Below are 22,904 nucleotides of genomic sequence, written 5' to 3'. Positions count from 1 at the left end.
ATTTAGAAAAATCAATTAATTTACTTGGCTGGACATCCACATTAGCATTTAAAACCCATTTTAACTGTCACGTCGGACTATCGTTTGGAAGGTAATAAATCTTAACGACAGAGTGATCATTTCGTAACAAAATGATAATGTAAGTAATTAAAATGTAACATTTCAAATATACGTTACTAAAATGTAATCTGAGGCAGACAAAAGTGAGTATTTTAATAGTTTACCTTAAATTTAAATATAATAAAAGGATGAAAAATCAAAATTTGACAAAGAAAAAGACATAGGAAATCTAAGTTGTATAATCCCGTAATGCGTACGTTATGCTGAGGTTTTGGCTTCTGTTTTCAAATGTGTTCATCATTATTCCCTTAATTTCGTATATTAAAAATATTGGAGGAGAAATGAATGGGACAATTATTAAATATATCATGGTCTTTTTAATTTTGTTCATTGGTTTAAAATTTAAATATTAAGGGTCGATTAAGTCTTAATTCGATTAATATCGATATTGTTGTCAATGTAGAAAGTCGTGGGTTCAAATGCGTTATCGTCTTATTTAAGGGTTAGGGAGAAATTATGACCAGTTTTAAGTATTGTATCAAAAGAACGAATATGATAACTTCAAAAATTAAAATATTAAGCTAGGGACCAAGCAAAGCAAATAATTTCACTTGCCATTTGGCTTAATTCTCCAATCAACTTTTATTATTAGATAGTGCAGGATTAAATATTTTAATTTATCTTTCTCTTCCCCTTATTTAATAATCAAAATAAATAAGTACTTCTCTAAAGAGGGTAATGTCATACATTTTTCTTTAATACTAAAATCATTAATAGATAGATTATTTCATGTCACATCAATTAATTAGATAATGACACATCGTTATAAAATTTCAAAATAAAATTCATTTAATTTCGTTTTTAATGATATATTACCATAAATAATAATTGAGGAGAGAGTGGTTTATAATGGTGTAAGTTTTATATTATTTCGTATCTTTTTCGTAATTAATATTTTAAAGATTCAGCCATTAAATTTATTGATATAATTGTACTTATTAAGCATATAAAATTTTAAACCGGTTCAATATCTCTATTACATCGGTATAAAATATTGATATTAATATTTATTAAATGGTTGAAAGTTTTTTATATAAAGCAAATAATTAGAAATTTTCAGCTTATGTCAATTTTAACATGCATTATCTATACGAGGTAAACGTACTATGAAGGCCTTTGTATTAGGAATTAGGTTTTGCTCCCTTTACTAAAAAAATGGACAAATTAGTCCTCATACGTTAGATCAAAGAGCAAACTGGTCTTTTTTTTGTTAAAAATCTCATCAATTTCTATTATTTAAAAACTGACATGGCTGAAAAAATAACAAAACAATTACATATGGCATCCGTTTCTAATATAAGGGCCTCCATGGTACTTCTACCTCTATATGAATGAAATACGAAATATGATGATTAAATCGTTAATATATTAGTTGAAGAAAAAACAAAGAAAGGATATAGAACTATTACACGAGTGTAAGTAAGATCCCTCCGCTTAATAATTAACTCGAACATAATTAAGGGTTTGGAAATTGAGGAGGAGAGGGATAAAGTCCCTAGTCATTAAACAAATACATAAATTTTAGCAAATGAAGAAAACTTTCTTGTATAGTATATATCAAATTAAAAAACTACTACTAGTCAACTACCTTGTACATAAGTTAGGGGCAGTTGGGAATTGGTAGTGGAACAATGTTCCACATTTAGTGGGAATCAAATTGACCCTCTAAGACACCTAGATGAATGCAAAGCACACAAAGGTTTCAAACCCATTTTCTTTGAATCATTGATGGGGATGATGCAATTTAGATGGTAGAAAATTAACCTCACTTCAATCAAGTTAAATTAAACAAATATAAAATACATCACAAAAGTTGGTCCAATTCATAAAGTGAAGCAATTTGTTTCTTCTTTCTTTTGTGTGGTTTTAATTTGATCATGGTTGCATCAAAAAGCTTTTAAAAAAAATACCCTCAAATAAAAGGATTAAGAATAGACCTGTCCATGGACCGGGCCGGGCCCGGAAAAATTTTTCGGCCCGCCTCCTAGGCCCGGGCCCGGGCCGGCCCGACACATGGGCCTAAAATTTTGCCCAGGCCCAGCCCAAGAAAAATATCATAAGCCCGAGCCCAGCTCGGCCCGGCCCGGCCCATTTTTAATAAACATTAAAAAATTAGTTTAAAAATAAAAAAATAAAAAATATATTTTAAAAGTATTTTAAAAATAAAAATATATATTTATTATATTCAGGCCGGGTCGGCCCGGGCCAAAAAAGTGGTGCCCGAGGCCCGACCCGTTTTTTAAACGGGACTCGTTTTTTGCCCAAGCCCATATTTCGGGCCTATATTTTTACCCGAACCCTCCTATATTTTGGGCGTGTTGTCGCCGGTCGGGCCGAGGCAGCCCTACCATGGACAGGTCTAATTAAGAGATGGGACATTTTTCTTGAGGGGTTTTTAGTAGGAGTGAGTAAATTTTGATGTAAATTGACTTCATCGATATTTTTAATTTTATCATTTTTAACTTAAATTCAAACCTATTATATTTATCACACAAAACAGTAAGTTAATCAATTTATTTGATTGAAATAGCCGATGTTAAGTTGATTCGATTAGATTGATTAAAATTTATGTCAACCAAATAATTAGTTAAATTTAGTGATTATTCGATTAAGGGTCAGTTTATCATAGAGATTGAAAATTACTTTTGAAAAATGCTATGAAAAAGTGACTTTGAAAAGTTTGGTAATGCTTACCGTTATTATCAAAAAGTATTTTTTGTAAGCAGATAAAATGTTAATTTCATTGAAAACCACTCTCCCAATAACCAAAAGCTATTTTTAAAAAAACTTTTTGGCTTCAGTCAAAATTTGTGTTTAAAAACAAGTTTTGATTTAAAAACATGCTTGTTTATCAAATAGTAAACAAAGTTTAAGAGTCCTCCCCTTGGATGAGCGTTTACTTCCAGTGCGGTGGATTTAGTTTTCTTTTTGTCTCACGTTACAATGTCGTTACAATATCTAATCTCACCGCCACCACTGTTTTTACTAACCACTGATAAATACATCGCCCATCTAAAAAGACCCTAAAATCTATCAGTCAATTCTTTTTAACCGAACCAACCGGTTGTTATGTTGTAATTTTTAATTTGCAAGAGGTGTAGGTTAACATCATTTTCCAATGAAACATTCAACATCCACTTTAGTGAGTGTTGTCCAATTTGAAAGGAATTTAGATACACCCAACTGTATTTTTCTTAGTTGGGACATGTCAATTTATGAGCTTCATATAATGCTTCCATTCCCAATATAATGAGGTTGTTGAAGCCTATTTAGTAGTTGTTTTAACAGTGTAAAGTCGCATCGTCATTATTGTTATTATTTGCAAATTATGGGCACACAATTGGGTTTAAATCTTTCTCTAACTTTAGCTTTTTTTGTGTTAAACTTACTTGTACGTATAATTATTGTAGCATTGTAATTATGGACCGTTCATATTTTAAGCCATTATTGTGCTACATTATTAAGTTTAGTTTAGTGGGAAAGGGAAAAAAAATTTAAGAGCTCGATTGAGACTTAGCTTGATTGGTATGAATATTGTTGTCAATGTAAGAAGATGTGAGTTCGAGTGCGTTAAAGCGCATGATCTTCCTATTTATGAATAGTTTTAGATATTGTATCGAAAAGAACATATATAATCAGAACCTATAATGAAATTATTAAAAAATGTTTTAAGGGTAGAGGATGTGGATTATAGATAAACACGACAAATTGTTGTGTGAAGTGGCTTTGATTCTTTGCTGACGCGGATGAATTATCCAGCTGAGGACAGCAAAATTGGGTAGTGAAGGTCTATTTAGATGAGATACGGCCCGACATGAAGGTCCACGGTTTAGTAGGCTCAAACTCTTCAGCCCACGTTTAGTTCTCTTATTGGTTTAAGATCCTCCATTCTACAACTTAAAATTAGTGCTTAATTCAAACTCGGGATTTGATCTATTGGTCAAGAGTGTTCAATTTTGTGTTCATGTTGTGGGATTGAATTGTAGGAATTATCTGTTAGTCGTGTGTGCGATAATGATTTGTTGTAAAAAAATAAATAGCAATACCCATTTTCCATTTTGATCCGTTTACAGGTTGAGTTATTTATTTAAATTCGAAGGCTTATTTATATTTGGATTGGATATTAATTTGTTTAAAGGTCGAATTTAAGAATTCTAATTTGTAGCTCTAGGAGTTCAAGAGCCTATTTTGTAAATATCATCGAAAATAAATCCTCGGTTTGAATTTTTTTTTTGATAAACGAGGGAAGGGAATGAAGTTACTTAAGATCGAATCCAAACTCTCATGCCTACAATATAAATAAAAGAATAAATCAACATTCAGTCCCTGAATTTTTTTTTAAGAAAAGAATTATAATTTTTCATGTGATGATGTGACACAATATCAAAGTGTCACATCTTCACATGGACCAAAAATGGGAACACTTGCCAAGTTCCCAGACTAATGGGAGAAAATTTATCAACTTCCAATACTATGTGGACCCAAAAAAGTTTAAGGATTAAGGAAAAATTGTCAAGTTCATGGACTAAATATTGTTTTATTCTTATAATAAAACAACTTTTTATTATTATATAAAATTAAGTGTTCTAATCCGTTTTACGGTTGAAGTGATATTCAAGTAAAGCTCTCTAGCAATGGTGATTCCAAAATTTAAACTCAACCCAAATATGTTTGGAGGTAGAATTATGAGCAATATTTTTTCAACAAAATTCTTGTACCATCCACAACATAAAAGAACATGAGATGAGAGTGAAATTAGGGTTTCTTAATTTGATATTGATAAGCAGTAGGTGTCCATAAACAACAAGCAAGAGTACATCTTTATATAATTGAAGCAGCTTTAAGTGTTTGAATCTTAGCAATTGGCCACACGATGAAATTTCTTGGAAAGAGATGAGATCATGCATACCATCATCAAGCAAGCAGCCCACAGTTTATTAGTTTATTAGTATGATTTAAAATATGGTTTTGCCAGAATGTGTTCGCTGTGATACATGAACTCTTCTCACACTATACAACCTTTTCCCTACAAAAAGAATAAAATAATTTCGTACAAAATCAATTTCTCAAAGTACAATACATTATTTTACCAATAAAAAACTACAATACATATATATATATATATAATCAATCGAAATAGACGACTGAGTCTCAATTCAATTGGTATCGATAGTGTTGTCAGTGTAGGAGAACGTGAGTTCGAGTGCGCTAAATCTCATTATCCTTCTATTTAAAGATTAGGGAGGGACTATGGGTAGTTTTAAGTATTGTATAAAAAAACAAATTTATTTGATGGCTAAATAATTTCTATATAAATTATAATATAAAAGCATATAATTACAAAAGATAAATATAAATATAAATATATAAATAAAGTAACAATAAATTAAACAATTATAATTAAGCATATGATTAATTTATCTCACGTTATTGTTGTGATTGAATCCAAATATATATTTCATCAATAGTTTTAATCACATCACTCCAAAGAACTAGTCTCACAACCATTATCGTTTTAACCTCATTAGAGATAATTTCACCGTCCATTAAAACTATAACGATGGTTTGGAATTTTAATCCCTTAAAAAGCAATGAAATTATAAATTAATAAATAATAAAATTATGTTTTAACCTCTCAAAAATTTATAATTAAATTTTCACTCCTAAAATTTTTTAGATTTAGCCTAGAATGTTTATGTTGTGAATTTCCAAACTATGTTCTTTTTAAGACATCCCAATAGTGAAGCAACTCCACAATCTTTTACCAAGTGAAATACATAAAAGACCCAATATAACCAATAACCTAAAATACCCAATTCCTTCAAATACTAGCACGAGATGATTCGATAACAGAGAAGCGATTGTATGAAACTGTGATTCCACGTCATCCTTATCCCTTTTCAATAAGAGAATGATAGAGAAGATTTTTCCTCTTGATTTTCAGCTTTTTCCTCCTGACAAAATTCAAATCTAACTAAAACTGCTAAAAATCAAGAGCAAAAATCTGATTTGTCATCCTCCTATTAAAAAAAGATAAGGATGAAATGAAATTACAGATTCATACAATTTTTTCTCTAGATAACATATAATCGTGGAAACCTAAGAATGGTTTGTAGAGAGTAAAATGACAGAGCCAACAAAAGAGGATAAAGGCACAACCCAACCAATCATGTACTAATCCCTCCACACCCTCAATGACGACTCCAAAGATAGCTAAGGTCTCAAGCATCACTAATATTACTACAATCATCTTTCCTTCGTCTTATAAACTCAAAAATGGTCATCACCCACCTTCCTGGTTAACAAATTTGATTTTGATGAGTAGCAAGTCTATAAACATAAACCGTATAATTGAATTTTGGCAATGGTGGACAGGGATGAGATGATGTACAGCAGTCAGGGCCATCGTCAACCAAACCCACAGCTTATTTATTTATTAATTTGATTAAAATAAGGTTTTTGCCAGATTGTTTTTGCTGTAATTTGTGAAGTTTCTCTTTTATTTTTCTTTAAAAATTTATTTTTAAACACTAAACAACGTTACAACAACAATAATCAAATGATTTCGTACAAAAAAAGGAAAAAAAACAACAATTTCTCACATTACAATACATTACATTTATATATATTATCTGTTTGGTACGGAGAAATAAACAATGAACTGATAGAAGCCAAGATCAATCAAGATCAAAATATATATCTTTTTGTTGGAACTGGATTTGCTATGATCAGTCAAAAAATGATCAAAGAAAACTGATTACAGCTGATGTATATATTTGGAAAAAAGAAGAAGAAGAAGACTGAAAACCCATTAAAAAACACCACCATTAATGAACCATGGTGGTAGTGTTACTGTGATGATGAAGCAACTTTGAGAAGAACCCACAATTCCTTTTCATGCCACTGAACAGTAACAAGGGAAACGAATTACCCTTTCCTTCTCTAATCAAATGGTAGCTATGTGTAGGAGAAGAAGAAGCAGAAGTTGAAGCTGAAGAATAATAAGATGACAATGAAGAAGATGAAGATGATGGTGACGATGAAGAACAAATGGAAGAGTCAACTGTAATGGGGATACGACATCGTGGGATGGAATATTCAAACGATAGCTGAGAGAGTTTTTGTTGTAAACACAGTGAACAAACGCCTGGTGATTGCTTGTGTTTTGGGTGTTTTTTGCATCCTTCAATAGCCTTGGATCGTCTTCCACCCTTTGATCTTCTAAAGGTTGCCATTAGATTTTGGCTTCTCATGTTTTTCTCTTTCTGTTTGCTTGGCTGCTGCGATATATTTATGGATGTGTTTGGGGTTTGAAAATGCTATATATATATATATAACACAAAGGAAAGCAAAGAGTAGGTGTGTGGGTTTCCAAGAGGGTTCATGGGAGGTTTCATTGGTGTTTTCTTTTGGCTTTTTGACTGCATATCTATGTGTAATGTGTGTCTGTCCTACATCTACATGTGTTGGAAAAGGTATTTTCCTCTTAGATTTCTCACTTGATTAAGTTTAAAATTAAAGGATAAAATTCTTTCCATATTAATTTTTAGGTTAAAATATATTATAGGTTTTCATACTCTTCAGGTTAAAATATGCTCCAAGTCCTTGTATTCATTTTATATTTAAAATTAGTCCCCTTACTTTTATTTAAAGAAATTTAGTTTTTTTTTACTTTTCCAATGTAAAAATGCAAAGTTCGATTATTAATATTATTAAAATTCTTCTATTAAATTCAGGTTCATTACAATGTGTTTTTTAATTACATAACTACCAAGTGAACAACTTTTCTTATTTCAAAATGTTATACCAATAGATTTAATAAAAGAACTTTAACGATGCAAACAATCGGACTTAAATTTTAAAATTCAAAAAGTTGAGAGACTAAATTCTTAGAAATATAATTAGAAAGATTAAATTCTAAATATACAAAAAGTATAAGGACTTGAAACTAATTTTACCCATTTAAAAATAATTTTTTTTTGGGGGTTGGAAAAAATGAAAGGGTATGATAGAGAAGAGGTAGGATGGGGGTCCACTTGATTGTAGAGTCGGTGGTTAAGATGGTTTGGGTTGGGTGATTAAAATATTTTGAGTGCAAGCAATGCTTTTGACTTTGAGCCCAATTTTCATATAATTTTTTATTATCATCCTCTTCGATTTTTCCTTTTTATAAAATGCATGATTATTTTATTTGGAGGTTTGTGACTGTTTTTCTATCAATATCGTCTTTAAAATTTAAATTTATGTTCTCCCCTCAAGAATATAATAAGTTTTACTTTAGCCTAAGACACCATGCTCAACATCCCACCGCAATACCACATCAACTTTTATAAAATAACTTTTTCTCTAATTTATTACCATTTTTTTAAATTTTGTATGTATCAATTTTGTAGGTGACAGACTAATTTTGTTTTTGCTATTTTAATTAAAAATTAAAGGATTAAATTTATTCTAGTGTTATTTTTAATGAATAGAAATGTATTGATAATAGTAAAATGAATGCGAAAATTGATACCTCATGGATTGATCATCAAGAATTGAACTCTAATTAATTTTGTTTTCCTAATTCAAAAATTAGTTTAATTAATTTTTTACGTTAGATCATTCTGTTAAAATATTCATCTATTTCTATTCTTAAAACTGGTGTGACTAATGTTATATGTACATACATGAACTAATTTTAATACTAGAAATGAATAGACTTTTTAACAAAAGGATTAATTCACTCTTTGATCTAAAGTACAATAACTAATTTATCTATTTTTGAGTCAAAAGAGCAAAACACAATTTTAACTCCTAATATAAAGGCTTTAATAGAACTTTTACCCTAATGAGTTTATATATATAAATTAAAATTTCATACACCCAGGGTGAAAAACTAAAAATAGAAGATGAAAAATGATTTGGTATGATGTCAGTAATTTTATAAGTGAAATAACTATAAATTTTAAAATGATTAATAAAATATTTAAAATGTTATATTAAATATCACATATATCCCTTATTTTATATGCACTTCAAAATGAATATAAAATTATTATTGTGATCATAGATATTGTTTGTATTATAAATTTACGTCAATAATTAAAGTTTTCAAATATTGTAATGATTAAAAAAATATTAGATTTGGTAACTCGTGATATGAATGAAGGAATTGTTATTGAGGCAATCTTTGGTCGAGTGGTGTGGGCGAGGGGACAAAGCTTTTATTAGGACGCGGAAAGAGCCTTGTGCGAAAATGCCAAATGGGACTTCAAAGCAAGAGTAGGGATTTGATTCTTTCCAGCCATTAAAGGATACATCTGTATTGTTGTAATAAAGCCTTTACACACTCATCCCTACCCATATTTCTTTTCCCTGTTGTTGGGGACGATGTTCTCTTTGGTCCATTGTCATGAATTTCAATATTAAAATATTATTACGACTAGGAGTATGTGGACTTAAGCATGCTTATGCACGTTTTTCCTAAGTTAAAAAAAAAAAATTCAATCCTAACCCAAAATCACTAAATTCGTCTATTTCCTAAATCTCATGTAGCAAACATATTATCACATGTGTAATATCATATCAATTTGATATTTCTGCATAATACTCACAAAAATGCTATGTCATTGTAGTTAATGGATTTAGCAACAACTACGACTCAAAATATAAAAACTCTAAACATGGATTAGATCAACAACTTATGCATACTACTCAACTAATACCTAAATGTTTTTAATTGTTATTGTTTAGGTGAAGTCTGAAATTTCAAAATTCAAGAAATACAAGAACTATAACTCACCAAATTAGAATAAAGAGACTAAATCCACAACTTCCGCATAATACAGAGATTGATAGCATCATTTGACCTTTAATTTAATATATGTTAAATGTCTTTTGTGCAACACCCAACACAACTAGTAAGATTTTGTCATTTCAAAATGACTTCTAGAACCTGAAAAATCTATGTATGTCAACAGTGTTCTAAGAATACCGTATATGTACTTGGTATATGGAAGAACACACTTTGAACCAAAAGGGATTAATGCTTGAAAATTTCATGCTAATTACTACAATTGAAGTAATTGGATAGGCAGCATAAACTAGAGAATTTGATGTAAGGACATCATGCAACAAATTCTGAACAAACATAGTTGATGATCAAGAAACAGAATTTCAAAGCAATTTAAATTTTCGATACCGATGGTTCAATGTTTAAGACATAGTATATTCTTATTGCTTAGTGCTTGTATGTCCTGATTTACCTATTGCTGGGTATCAGCTAAATCAGGTAGAGGTGTTGTACATTTTAAGCAATCAGACCTCAGACATTACAGGCAATTGTTAATAGTTTAGAATGTAGGACAAAAATAAAGAACTCGCAAGACCTTGACCTAAGGCAGTGCACCCCAAAAGACTATGTTCTAATTTAACAAGGCTGAGGTTAGATGATGAAAGACATGATCAAACAACTATACTCACTCCATCTGCTGATTATTTAGCTGATTCAGCAGCCTCTGCGGTTTTGACTTCAGTTGGGCACTGGGATACATATGGTTTGAGCTGCAGGAACAAAAAGGATAACTCAGATCAGAAGCAATAGACGCAAGCACTTTCTGGGTGAAGCTGTAAATCACAAAGTAAAAACTTCAACTGTTTATGAAACAAAATAGGGGCATTGAGCCAGTGGCGTGATGTATGCTATTCTCCTTCTGAGGGCTAATAACTCGAGTGAGGAAATCAGAAAAAAAATGCCAACTCTCAGCTTTAATAATCAGGCCACCAATCCCCAAAACTGCAATTCTTTGATATATCCATACAGGGGGTTTGGTTTGGCAATTCAAAACTACGTTATATCCTTTCAAAGTGAACCCTAACTTACGGTTCAAGAATCAACAGATTAAAACCATTATAGTACAAAGGAAAAAGAGAAATGGCATTCAGTTGGATAGAGAGCATAAGTTATCACAGCCAGAATGCCCTAATTCAGTTTGGAACGGACAACAGACTCAGTTCTCCTACAAGCATCATGTACAAACCCACTTAAAATCAAATTTCTAGCATCATGATACCTTAAAATCCTTGAAACTGTCCAATGAAGTTTTGGCAAGGGCAGACTAGTATGTTTCAGACACAAGCAGAGTTTTGCACCTCCTTTAGAATTATTAATCCATACGTTGAAAAATTGGTATAAAAAATGCAAGCGAGGAATAAAATTACCTTGAAGTCAGTCAAATCAGGAACCACATAGTTTGGCAACTTCTCCTGCATCACAACATATCCACCTGCAGTGCATGCTTCAGTTATACTCCCAGCAAAAAGCAGATGCATACACAGTTCTATCAAAATTAAAATCGTTGGATCGTAATTCAAACTCCGAGAAGTTAATATGAACTTGTTTTTGTAATTTTTTGTCACATAGTTCTAATAATGACTATAACCTAGCATGCACACAAGCTGCCGGATTTTTTTAACTTGAATCATAACCACAAAGGCAAATACTTGAGTTTCTTCAAATATTCAAAATTAGAATCAGCCTTCTCATTGGAGTATTAAGAGGATTTTACCTACATTTATACACTACATAAGCTCTGCATCACCAATCAAACTGAACCTTATATTTTACTATAACAAGGTTATATTCACAAATCACAACCTTAAGATTATCCATAATAGCTTAAAACTTAATACAAAAGCAAAGTTGTTGAGATATTAGATTATAGCATGCTGCATTCAGCTCGAGACATCGTGATATAGTTAGCGAGGAAATTCTATCTGGTGATTCAATGCAAGAATAACCAACGACGGCAAGTAAATTTAAATAATCGAGAAAACGAAAACAAAGGATTTTCAAAGTCCATTGCACTTGTAAAAAAGCAAAAAACCAATGGACCGAGCAAACAACTCCTTATCTTTTACTGTAACAGGGTTATACTCACGCCCATAAGATTATCCATAATAGCTTAATAACTTTAACACAAACGCATAGTTGTTGAGTTATTTAAGTATAGTATGCTGCATTCAGTTAGACACAGGAAAATTCTATCCAGTGATTCATCAAAAGCATTATCAACCAAATCTAAAATCAAATGAATCAAAGATCAAAATTATAAATCCACATTGCTAATAAAGATTCTTCTGCTTGTCAAACCTAAAAATAATCACAAATTAAAGAAGAGAATGGAACCTTTGCGAGTGTGGAAACCAGTAGACTTGCAATTTTTCCCCTTGTAATAATCTCTTGGTGCTCGTTTAGACGAGAGAATATCGAGCGATGAGGTACGCTTCCTTCGAAACGTCCTTCCTATCCCTAATATCAATCCCAGTGGCATTTTTTCCTCGTTTTAACTAAATTTTAAACCCTAAAAAGATCAGAATTAAGCCATTATTATTAGATAATTAAAGAAAAAAAAAACTAAGGCAACCATTATAGAGACAAGTAGAAGCAAACTTACTGGTTGGAGGGTTTAGCAGAACGAAGTGGTGAAGCCTTAGGGGTTTTCTTGAACCTTTTCTTTTAAAGTTCGTAATCATAAGAAACGATGGCGTTTAAGTCGGCCCAGAAAGTTTCGGGCTGATCTTTTTGGGCTTTGAAAAAGTTGCAATTTTAACATAAAAAGCCCAAATTCTCTTTAATCATTAATTGATTTTTTTATTATTAAAGTAGTTAATTGTTTTTTTAATAGCTAGACTCATTTATTGATCTGAAAAACGTGGAAGTAATTGACACAAAAAATGCCTCTTAAAGAAGCCAAATAGTCCAGCCTAAAGATGGGTTTTCTTTCCCATTTACAAAGACATTACAGAATTAAAAAAAAATAAGAAAAACAATAATGAAATGTTGGTGCATACATTTCAACATTTAGCCCATTAGTCCAATCTTCACAAGGTTGTAGGTTTTAGTGTAAGGGCTAATTTAGCAATGCTTCTAAGAAACACTTTGAGGATAAACTCAAATTTTCTGCTTCTGCGTTTGGCCAATTTTTAGCATTTGAAAAATATTTTTCCTCTCAAAAGCGTATTGTTTAGGAATACTTTTATCTCAAAAACACTTTTTGTCCCAAAAGTGCTTCTAAAAAGTATTGTTAAACTAGCCCTAAATGTAATATTATTCAATATGATGATTTCTTTGATTCTATCTACAACTATCTAAATTGAAGTTTAGGGTTGTATAAAGTATTCGCGAGTTCTCTCACTCTATGTGAGGGGTATTGATGTAGAATGAACCTTTGATTGTTGAACTTTTTCTTTAACTTTTGTTCATTGTTTGTTATACTTTTAGTTGAGCTGTTTTTTATTTAAATGAGTTTCCTTCATTATAGGAGAGTCTCATGGAAGTAGTTATTAGTTTTGTTGATCATTGATTTGTCTTTAAAAACCTATTGATGAATGAACAAGGATCATTGACATTTTATTCCTTATTTTTATGTTTATATGGCATCAGAGCTAGCAAAAATTGCACAATTTTGATAAAAATATCCCTATTGTTTCATGCATAAACAAGCCTACTAGTAGTTGTTATATTGAATGGTTTCTATCAATACTCTCATTTTCGAAGCTAATAAAACATTAATCATACTACGACGAATAATTCAACCCCACCTCTTAACTCCCTATAACATTAATTAGGAATATCAAATTTTCGACCTAGAAAGTACAATTTTCAATGCTCATGCATGACCATGATCTCTTTGGCCATCAAATTGGTTTTAATCTAGCCCTTCAACGCATTACCAGTGATTGTTAACAAATCAATTCTGACTATACCATTTGGTTCCTTTAAGATCAACTTATCCAGAATGCCTTAATGGCATTTGTTGACCCAACAACATCCAAGATTGCTATTGTTGCTGAATTGAAAGTCCCTCCATGCAACTTTCGTTAATAACTCACAAAATTGGGTTTTTAGCCTCGGAGATCGACTAGCACACTTCATAAAGATGTCACTTCCCATGGTTGACTATGTGCAGTGTGTTCATAAAGATGACACTTCTTGACCTAATCCGACATGTTTTTAAGTTTCTAATACATTATATTATGTAGTTTTTATATATTATGTAATTTATAACACATAAAAATTAAATTTATAGTTATAGTTATATATAATACTATAATGTAAACATTAAAAATGTTAAAATACATATATATAATATTTAATAAATGAAAATTATTAAGTATTAAATATTAAATTAAAAACAATATAAATATTTTAAAAAAAGCAAAAACAATATAGACGGGCCTAAAATTAGCTTGAGTTAACCATCTATAAATACGGGTGGGCTTGGGCAAAATTTAGGCTTATATTTCGAGTTAAGTCGGGTTTAGGCAAACATAAGTGTGTTAATATCATGCTTAAGCTTAACTCGAACCGAACCAAATAGGGATGTTTTCGTAAAAGAGTGCAATTTCCTCCGAGCAAATCACAATTAATTGCAAAACAACTTCTTCAACTTGCGAAAATGAATCAAAATACATCTAAAAACTAGATTATTAACAATTTATTGTTCTAACTATGTCTTCTAACTATCTTAGTTGATCCTGGATGTATTACAAATTTTAAAATTCTATCATGCACACCTTACATGCTTCCCCAACACTTCTTCCTTGTAGCCTAGTTGTCGCGCGTTCCTCCACCGCTACTAACCTTCTTTGATTGGTCAAAAAAAGACACTGGAATTTGTTCTCCCTCCCTCCCTCCCTTCTTTTTATTGGTTTGATTTTGGGAATTCTTTCTCAAGGTTTTAGGAAATTAAAGCCTAAATCTTTCAGTATTACAACTTGATTTCTCATATTTGTCCTTAGATTGTTGCTTCATTGTCCCGATGAAGGCCTCAACCGTTCGGAATCTCTAACGAATATTCCAAATCTCTCCAATTACTCATTGGCCAAACTTGAAGGATCCTTCTCACTCTTTTTCTTTATCTTTCTTCGCTCTTTAATTTTGATGCTTTTTTGGTTTTGTAGATTTGTCAACGAGAGAGGAAAATGTGACGACTAGAGTTGGGAAGAAGAGAGGAGGGAAGAAAAGAAAAATAACAAAAAATGTGAAAGAAGAAAAAGATGAAAAGGAAAAAGAAAAAGAAAAGAAAAAGAGAAAAAATGAAGAGAGAGAGAGAAGTAAGGACATATTAAAAAAAAAGAAAAAAGAAAGAGACTTACCCCTTTAAATTAATGTTCAATCCACTTCACAAAATATTTTTCTTTTCAAAATGTTTTAAAACTATGATTTATGTTTTTTATTTTTATTTTAAAAAATCTATATTATATTTAAATTTGTTTCTTTAAGTTAGTGTCATGAGTCAACCATATATCAATTTAGCTATGAAATGAGTAAAAGTAATATTCTTTTACGTAAATTATACTATTATTAGTGTTTTTGTCTTTTTTAGGGCTAGTTTAGCAATGCTTTTGAAAATATTGTGGAAAAGTGTTTTTGAAAAGTTTTGTTTAAAATTTGAGTGTTGCTATCAAAAGTGATTTTGAGAAGTAAAATGTTCATTTTAGACATGTTATTATTAAGAAATAATGCATTTAAATAATATTTAAATTAGTTAATATTATTATATTTCAAGAAGAATATAAAAATTATTATAACTTGTTGTTAATGTTTTAATATATGAAATATGAATTTTAAATATTTTTAAGAAATAAATATTAATTATTTATAAAATTTAATTAGAATATATAACTATATTTTAAATATTTAAATATAACCATTAAATATTTGTAATTAAGCACCAAGAAAAACAAAGAGAAAGTACTATGTTATTGGAGAGGTGAAAAAATAATTAAGCACCAAAAGTGCTTTTGAGAGAGGAAAAGCTAAAAATTTTAGCTTCTCCTTTTCAGAAATGCTTTTGAAGCAAAAAATTTCAACCAAAAGCAATTTGTTTAGCACAACTTTTCTTCTAGAAGTGCTTTTGGAGTCAGAAGTGTTTTTTTTAAGCACTACTAAACAAGCCCTTATATTTTTATATAAAATTAATGAAAACGCATGTATGATCAGACTTAAACCTAAAACTCTATAATTTTTTAGAAATTTAATTTTACCAAACCAACCAAAGCTTTACTTGATTCTTACATAAATTTTTAATAAATATAATTTTTATATAAAATTTTTTCAATACCATATTCTAATATACAATTTTTTTCCCACTAAGTTTAAAAGTACGATATCAACTATGAGATGTAGGGTCTGTTTGATTGCAAGAAAATATTTTCCGTAAAATGATTTGAAAATGTTTTAATTTTCTGTAAAATAATTTCTTGGAAAATATTTTCCGTGTTTGATTGAATCATGTAAAATATTTTCTCATTGCTTTGGCGATTTTCGAAAATATTTTTGGAAAAGTTGTTTTACATATATTAATATATATTAATAAATTTTATATTTTAAATTATTTTTACATATATTGCAATGATTTATTTATAATAATACTCAATTATTAAGCTACAATATTAATCGTTATAAATTGAAAAAACTAATATCAAATAAATTATTTGTAATTGTGTTAAAAACAAGTATTGAATAATTAAAAAATAAGTTACCGGAAAATCGATAAATGTAAGCGCTTTTCACCGGAAATGAAGGAAGGAATGAAGGAAGCGATAGAGAGGAGATCACGGAAAATGTCTTACGGAAATGGAAAGGGTAAGACATTTTCCCTAAAATATAACCCATTTTCCCTTGTTTTGGAGTTCATTTTCCAAATGGAAAATGTTTTCCGCCAATCAAACGCTGGAAAAGTTGGAAATGATTTTCCGGAAAATCAATTCCGTCAATCAAACAGACCCGTAGTGTGGTGGTTGCTCACCTTATCTTTTAATTATATGGTTGGGGTTTTAATCATTGCTCATGAAAATAAAACACTTTTCATGGTTAGTCATTTACCTTTCAAAGAGCACCCATAACAAGAGAATTAATCACTGTTATCAACCGTAAATATTTTAAGTGCGAAAAAAATATTATGTAAAAATGTTGTGATTCAATAACATCTATATACTTTTACCACAAGTGGGAGGGTGAAAATTTTAATGGGCTTTTTAGGGATTGCCAATTTCCCACAAAAGTCATGAAACAGCTATAGGTAGATTCAATAGTGGATAAAAAGAGTCAAACAATTGATGAACAAAGGGACCCATTGTTTTCCATACATGAAAGGGAACGACAAGAGAGTCAGCAGCAGCTTTTTGGTGCGTCTCTTTCCCGCTCCCAAACTAAGAAAAGTGGAAAGGGACGAGCCTTATATCCACATCCACATGTTGTAGGCTCAACTCATGGGGCTAAAAGCATGCATGCCAGACAGACAGGTTCCATTCATGTGGTGCTCAAGGAAGGTAACTCTTTCATTAAAGCATTTCGAATAAGTTAATACATTATCAGGAAGTTCAGTTGCTATCAAGCATTTACACCCCCCCCCCTTTCTAAAGATTTGTAATGAAAGTATGGTCCTTTGCTGCATATAGGGGATGAAGGATGAGGAGTACATGAGTTGGGTGCTTTCACATTTTTGCATCGGATTCAATCTCCTTATGATTGTAAAACTTTGAGAGAAATTTGTTGTATGTTTTTTAAATAGAAACAGGGTGGTGTGAGTCTATTGGGTCTAAGCCCTAGACAATTGCTTGTTCTTTTAAGGAATGGCACGTATAGGAAAGAAAAGAAATGGACTCTATCGATGTTGTCTTATCATTTAAATTTGTTAGGTTTAGAAAGATTTAGTTTAAGAATTTCACATATAAGAATTTCAAAAATTATTTTGAGCCCATAATATAATAAGTAATTTTACATTTTGATAATTCTGTAATCACAGATCATTTTATTTTTCCCTTAACCAAATTATCCTCTAAATTTAAGATCAAATAACTTTGAGAGATTTGTCAAATTTTTAATGAAAATTGGGTGATGAGTCTATTTGGTCTAAGCCCTAGACAAGTGCTTGTTGTTTTAAGGAATGACACACATGGAAAAGAAAAGAAAAGAAAAGAAAGAACTTTGTTGATGTTCTCTTGCCATTCAAATTTGTAAAGTTTAGAAAGATATGTTTTAATAATCTCGCATTGTCAAAGGTAGTGTAAGATTTCAGAATAACATTTTTACGTTTAGATTTTAAAGATTACTTTGAGCCTATAATGTAATAAGTAATTTTACATTTCAATAATTGTGTTATCAGAGATAATTTTATTTTACCTTAACCAAATCACACCCTAAATTTAAGATCTAATAACTTTAAGAGATTTGACGTTTTCTTTTTAATAGAAATAGAGTGGTGTGAGTCTATTTGGTCTATATGCCCTAGGCAAGTGCTTATTGTTTTAAGGACTGACACACATTAAAAAAAGAAGAAATAACTCTTTTAATGTTCTCTTGCCATTCAAATTTGTTAGGTTTAAAAAGATATGGTTCAATAATCTCATATTGTCAAAGGTAACGTAAGATTTCGGAATAACATTTTTATGTTTGGATTTCAAATATTATTTTGAGCCCATAATGTAATAAGTAATTTCATATTTCGATAATTATGTTATCAGAGATAATCTTATTTTCCCTTAACCAAATCACACCCTAAATTTAATATTTAGTAACTTTAAGGGATTTGTCATTTTCTTCTTAATGGAAATAGGATGGTGTGAGTCTATTTGGTCTATACACCCTAGGCAAGTACTTGTTGTTTTAAGGAATGGCATACATGGAAAAGAAAAGAAAAGAAAGAACTCCGGTGATGTTCTCTTGCCATTCAAATTTGTTAGGTTTAGAAAGATATGGTTCAATAATCATACATTGTCAAAGGTAATGTAAGATTTCTTAATAATATTTTTACATTTAGATTTCAAAGATTACTTTGAGCCCATGATGTAATAAGTAATTTTACATTTCGATACTTCTGTTACCAGATCTAATTTTATTTTCCCTTAACCAAATCATACCCTAAATTTAAGATCTAGTAACTTTGAGAGATTTGTTGTTTTCTTTTTAATGAAAATACGGTGGTGTGAGTCTATTTAGTTTGTATGCCCTAGACAAGTGCTTGTTGTTTTAAGGAATGGCAAACATGGAAAAGAAAGAACTATGTCCATGTTTTCTTGCCGTTCAAATTTGTTAGGTTTATAAAAATCTAGTTCAATAATCTCACACTGTTAAAGGTAATGTAAGATTTCGGAATAACATTTACTGATTTAGATTCTAAAGGTAATTTCTTTCATTATATATTAGATGTCGTTATTTTTAGAGTTAATGTAATTTTTATCGTCGAACTTATCAACTAAGTCTACTTTGTTGCTTATTTTTTTAATTTAATTTGATACTTAAATTTGACAACTAAATTTATTTTAATCCCTAAATTTAGAAAAAAATATAAAAGTTTGACAATATAAATCAAAATAGATTTAATTTTAAAATTCAGATACCAAAGTAAATCAAAAGAATGTAAATATCAAAGTAAATCTAGTTTTCAAGCTCTGAAATTCATGATATTTGTCTATATTACCTTACTAGAGGGTTTGTATCTTGGCTTTTCTTCATAGGGAAACAGCTTCAGCCAGCCATAGTTTGCATTTTGGCGATGCCAGCTTTAAAGACTGGTGCAAAAAATTGACAAGTCAGGGGAGATGGAGGGATATGGTCTGTTTTTTACATTAAAGTCAAAACAATGGGGTGTCCCAAAAAGAAAAAAAGGAAAGCAACTAGAACCAAGAGGGAATGCATCGGGTCTCCTATTTGGAACTTTGCCATTGGATTGGACATCCAGTTTTGTGCCGCTGCCTTCTGAATTTTCGAACATGGCCCTTTGGTTTTTTTAGGTACTTTGAAACCGCCAACACTATTTTTCTTTTATAATATTACAATAGATAAAAAGTTTAACAAATATATCGGTCGAGTCTTAACTTAATTAGTATCGGAGTTATTGTTAATACAAGAGTACATGAGTCTGAGTGTACTGACAGAGGCAAATCTAGGGGGCTGGCAGGGGCCCTAAAATAGAAAATTGTTGTTTTGGCCCTTTAAAAAAAAATTAAAATTTAAAATTAGTAAAGGTGAAATTTCACTTTGACCCCTCAAAATTATGAAAATTTAATTTAATCTTTTAAAAATTATAAAGATATAGACTATTAAAAATTAAAATTTTATTTCGGCCCCTCTAAAAAAAATTCTAGCTTCATTATTCTCCTATTTAAGAGTTCGGGAGGGGCTATGAGTAATTTTAGACATTGTATCAAAAGAACTTATATAATAAGAATAAGTCATGTGCATGGCTAAATATTATGAATTGAGCTAGTGTATTACTAACCCATATACTAAAACATATGAAAACAAATTAGTATATTTAGAATTTGAATCTCTTTACTTTTATTTTAAGAATTTAATCCTCGTCTTTCGTTAGATATAAAATGGCAAGTCCAATTGTTAACAACATTAAAATATTTCTTTTAAATTGATGTTTATTACAACTTTTTTTGGTTATATAACTATCAAACAAATTTAATGAAGAATATTAACAGAGTTGATAATTAAACCTGATTTATTTAATTCGAAAAGTAGAAACACTAAATTTTGCGAAATAAAAGTTGAGTGACTAAATTATAAAGGCATGAAAAATACATGAACTTGGGACACATATTTGAACTTATATTTTTTTAATCTAAATCTGTTAGGTATCTCATAATCACATTAAGCTTCGATTAAATCTAAAGTTGAGTCAGATTAGACCCCTAAATAGGAGAAAAAAACTCTCACAAGAATCAAACTCGAAACCTTATGCGTAACATTCCGCCCAATAATCAGTTTTAATTATGATAATTGAAAAAACAACAACAACAATAGAAGAATAGACCTTAAATATTCCTAAATTACAAAACTTCTAAGGCTATTTTATCCCTTTATGCAGTGTTTTTTTTACTGCCCCGTGAAGTACCATTGAAGAGATGGAGCTTGATCAACTGAGAAGAAACCACAAGATTCCTCTGCACTAAACATGCTTCGTTCTTCCAATTCCACCAATTCTGGCTCATCATACGTATACCCCATATCCATTCTCGACTCAAATGGTTTAAACCACTTATGATTATTTGATGAATCCGACGATGAAGACGAACCATTCATCACATTGCTTTCTTCTTTAACAATCCCATTACAATCATCATCATCATCATTCTCACAGCAACCTTGCTCTTTGTTCCTCACTGAAAAGCTTGGACACTCTTCTTTCAACTTTGATTTCAAGTCCCTCAGCTGCAAAACAATCATATATCAACCCTTAGATTTAATTAATTCAAAAAAGGTAAAAGTATTATTGAAGCCCCTGTACTAGGAGTTAGATTATAATTTGCTTCCTCTACTTAAAAAATAGGTAAATTAGTACATGCCTGTTAAATTAAAGAGCAAATCAATCATTCTATTAAAATTTTCATACAATTTTACTGTTAAAAATTGATCCCTATTACCCTATACGTTAATATGAAATACAAGTATTTCGTTAACCACTTCAGTTTTAATAATATAAATGAATGAAAATTTTAATATACAAGAACTAATTTGACTAAATTTTAAGTAGTTAGAACAAAATGTAATCCGACTTTTAGTACAAAGATTTATATTACTTTTACCTTAAAAAAACTAAAAAATGGGGTTTGAAATATAAACACTAACCTTTGCAATTAGACCCAGTTTTTCTTTTTCAAGATTGTCATGATCAAGCTTAAGAGCATCATAATTAGCTTTAAGCATTGCATAATCTTTCTCCAACACCTTGGTCTTCCAACGAGCACGTCGGTTTTGGAACCAAATAGCCACTTGCCTTGGCTGTAACCCCAATTCTTCAGCTAACTTCACTTTTCTCTCTGGTTCTAACTTGTTTCCCACATCGAAATTCTTCTCTAAAGCCTTAACTTGATGCATAGATAAACGCCTTTTCTTCTCTGTTGCTTGACCACCTTCTTCTAAGCTGTCTTCTTCATCTAAACCATCTAACATAGCCTGGAATTCCTTGCTGTAAATTTGGTGCTTCTTTGATCTCTTCTCCTCTGCATAATCAACTGAATTAAACACATCGAATTTGGGTTAAAGAAACATGAAATAAAGGTGGGAATTTTCATGTGTGTACCTTTAGGCTGAGAGATGGACATGAAAGCATCCAAGGAAGGTGAAGGACTGAGCCTCTTCATGATTTGCAAACCAAAACCAAAGACTCTGAGATGATATTTTTTAAGTTGTTGTTTGTAATGGAGAGAGGGGGGTAGGGGGGGGGGGTGGGGCGGGGTTTCAAACTTTCAAGCAGGTTTGCTGTTTTGATCTGTTTGGTTTTTTGGGGGAGGGCTTAATTGCAAAGAATGCTATATAGTGTGACACTCAAAGCTGACTGACAAAAGATTGGTGATTGCAGATCTCATAAAAAAAAATTAGTGATGTAATCTCTTCATAAATTTTGAAATCATTCTATCGATTCGATTCAAATCAAATAAAATTTTTGAAGTAAATATATAAAACGAGATAAGTGAATTTTTTAACAACGGTATGAAATAGTTATGGTTATTAATTGTCTTAATTTTATATATAATTATTAAAAAGTACAAATATTATGATACAATTTGGTCTTTGTATTATCTATTTTTCTATTTAGGTGCCTAATTTTTTATTCTATTTTAGTATTTAAATTATCTCTCCATTATAAATTTTAGTCAAAAAGTTAATGGTATTAGAAAAATAGGTGAGACGTGTGGCGGTGAAATTGCACCATGTGATATTTCTTTACACATATAATTAAAAATCAAATATATATAAATTAAAATTTTAAAAGCTTTTTTAT

The 22,904-nt window shown here is 30.5% G+C and overlaps 3 protein-coding genes across 4 annotated transcripts; all 3 read right to left on the bottom strand.

Moving 5' to 3' along the window:
* Positions 1-6,947: 6,947 nt before the first annotated feature.
* On the bottom strand, positions 6,948-7,355 carry LOC105771658 (uncharacterized). The gene has a single exon (XM_012593073.1). It carries the CDS (start codon positions 7,353-7,355, stop codon positions 6,948-6,950), a length of 408 nt encoding a protein of 135 aa, XP_012448527.1.
* A 2,921-nt stretch (positions 7,356-10,276) lies between these two features.
* On the bottom strand, positions 10,277-12,628 carry LOC105773905 (uncharacterized). The gene is made up of 4 exons (XM_012596101.2): positions 12,558-12,628; positions 12,290-12,464; positions 11,323-11,387; positions 10,277-10,665 (listed from the first exon to the last, which is right to left on the bottom strand). Exons 2-4 carry the CDS (start codon positions 12,432-12,434, stop codon positions 10,597-10,599), a joined length of 279 nt encoding a protein of 92 aa, XP_012451555.1. The 5' UTR covers positions 12,435-12,464; positions 12,558-12,628; the 3' UTR covers positions 10,277-10,596.
* Positions 12,629-20,841: 8,213 nt separating this feature from the next.
* Positions 20,842-22,364, bottom strand: LOC105774400 (homeobox-leucine zipper protein ATHB-6). Of its 2 annotated transcripts, none has more exons than XM_012596888.2 (3): positions 22,203-22,364; positions 21,749-22,122; positions 20,842-21,331 (listed from the first exon to the last, which is right to left on the bottom strand). In XM_012596888.2, exons 1-3 carry the CDS (start codon positions 22,261-22,263, stop codon positions 20,996-20,998), a joined length of 771 nt encoding a protein of 256 aa, XP_012452342.1. In that variant the 5' UTR covers positions 22,264-22,364; the 3' UTR covers positions 20,842-20,995. The 2 variants fall into 2 exon arrangements, with proteins under 2 accessions (XP_012452342.1, XP_012452341.1); XM_012596887.2 differs by having other exon boundaries at positions 21,749-22,134; positions 22,203-22,348.
* Positions 22,365-22,904: the final 540 nt, after the last annotated feature.

This window comes from Gossypium raimondii, chromosome 6 (genome assembly GCF_025698545.1).
Source record: "Gossypium raimondii isolate GPD5lz chromosome 6, ASM2569854v1, whole genome shotgun sequence".
NCBI lineage: Eukaryota > Viridiplantae > Streptophyta > Magnoliopsida > Malvales > Malvaceae > Gossypium > Gossypium raimondii.
The sequence above is the reverse complement of the archived record's forward strand: the minus strand, read 5'-3'. Positions and strand labels throughout refer to the sequence as shown.

What these genes read in the sequence shown, in the direction of transcription:
- LOC105771658 (XM_012593073.1), bottom strand. Translation starts at nt 7,355, where the DNA reads ATGGCAACCTTTAGAAGATCAAAGGGTGGAAGACGATCCAAGGCTATT.
- LOC105773905 (XM_012596101.2), bottom strand. Translation starts at nt 12,434, where the DNA reads ATGCCACTGGGATTGATATTAGGGATAGGAAGGACGTTTCGAAGGAAG. An exon ending in TGGTTTCCACACTCGCAAAG is followed by an intron (nt 11,388 to 12,289) that starts GTTCCATTCTCT and finishes CATGCACTGCAG; the next exon opens with GTGGATATGTTGTGATGCAG. An exon ending in CTGATTTGACTGACTTCAAG is followed by an intron (nt 10,666 to 11,322) that starts GTAATTTTATTC and finishes TTGTTCCTGCAG; the next exon opens with CTCAAACCATATGTATCCCA.
- LOC105774400 (XM_012596887.2), bottom strand. Translation starts at nt 22,263, where the DNA reads ATGAAGAGGCTCAGTCCTTCACCTTCCTTGGATGCTTTCATGTCCATC. An exon ending in GTCCATCTCTCAGCCTAAAG is followed by an intron (nt 22,135 to 22,202) that starts GTACACACATGA and finishes TGTTTAATTCAG; the next exon opens with TTGATTATGCAGAGGAGAAG. An exon ending in AACTGGGTCTAATTGCAAAG is followed by an intron (nt 21,332 to 21,748) that starts GTTAGTGTTTAT and finishes ATTGTTTTGCAG; the next exon opens with CTGAGGGACTTGAAATCAAA.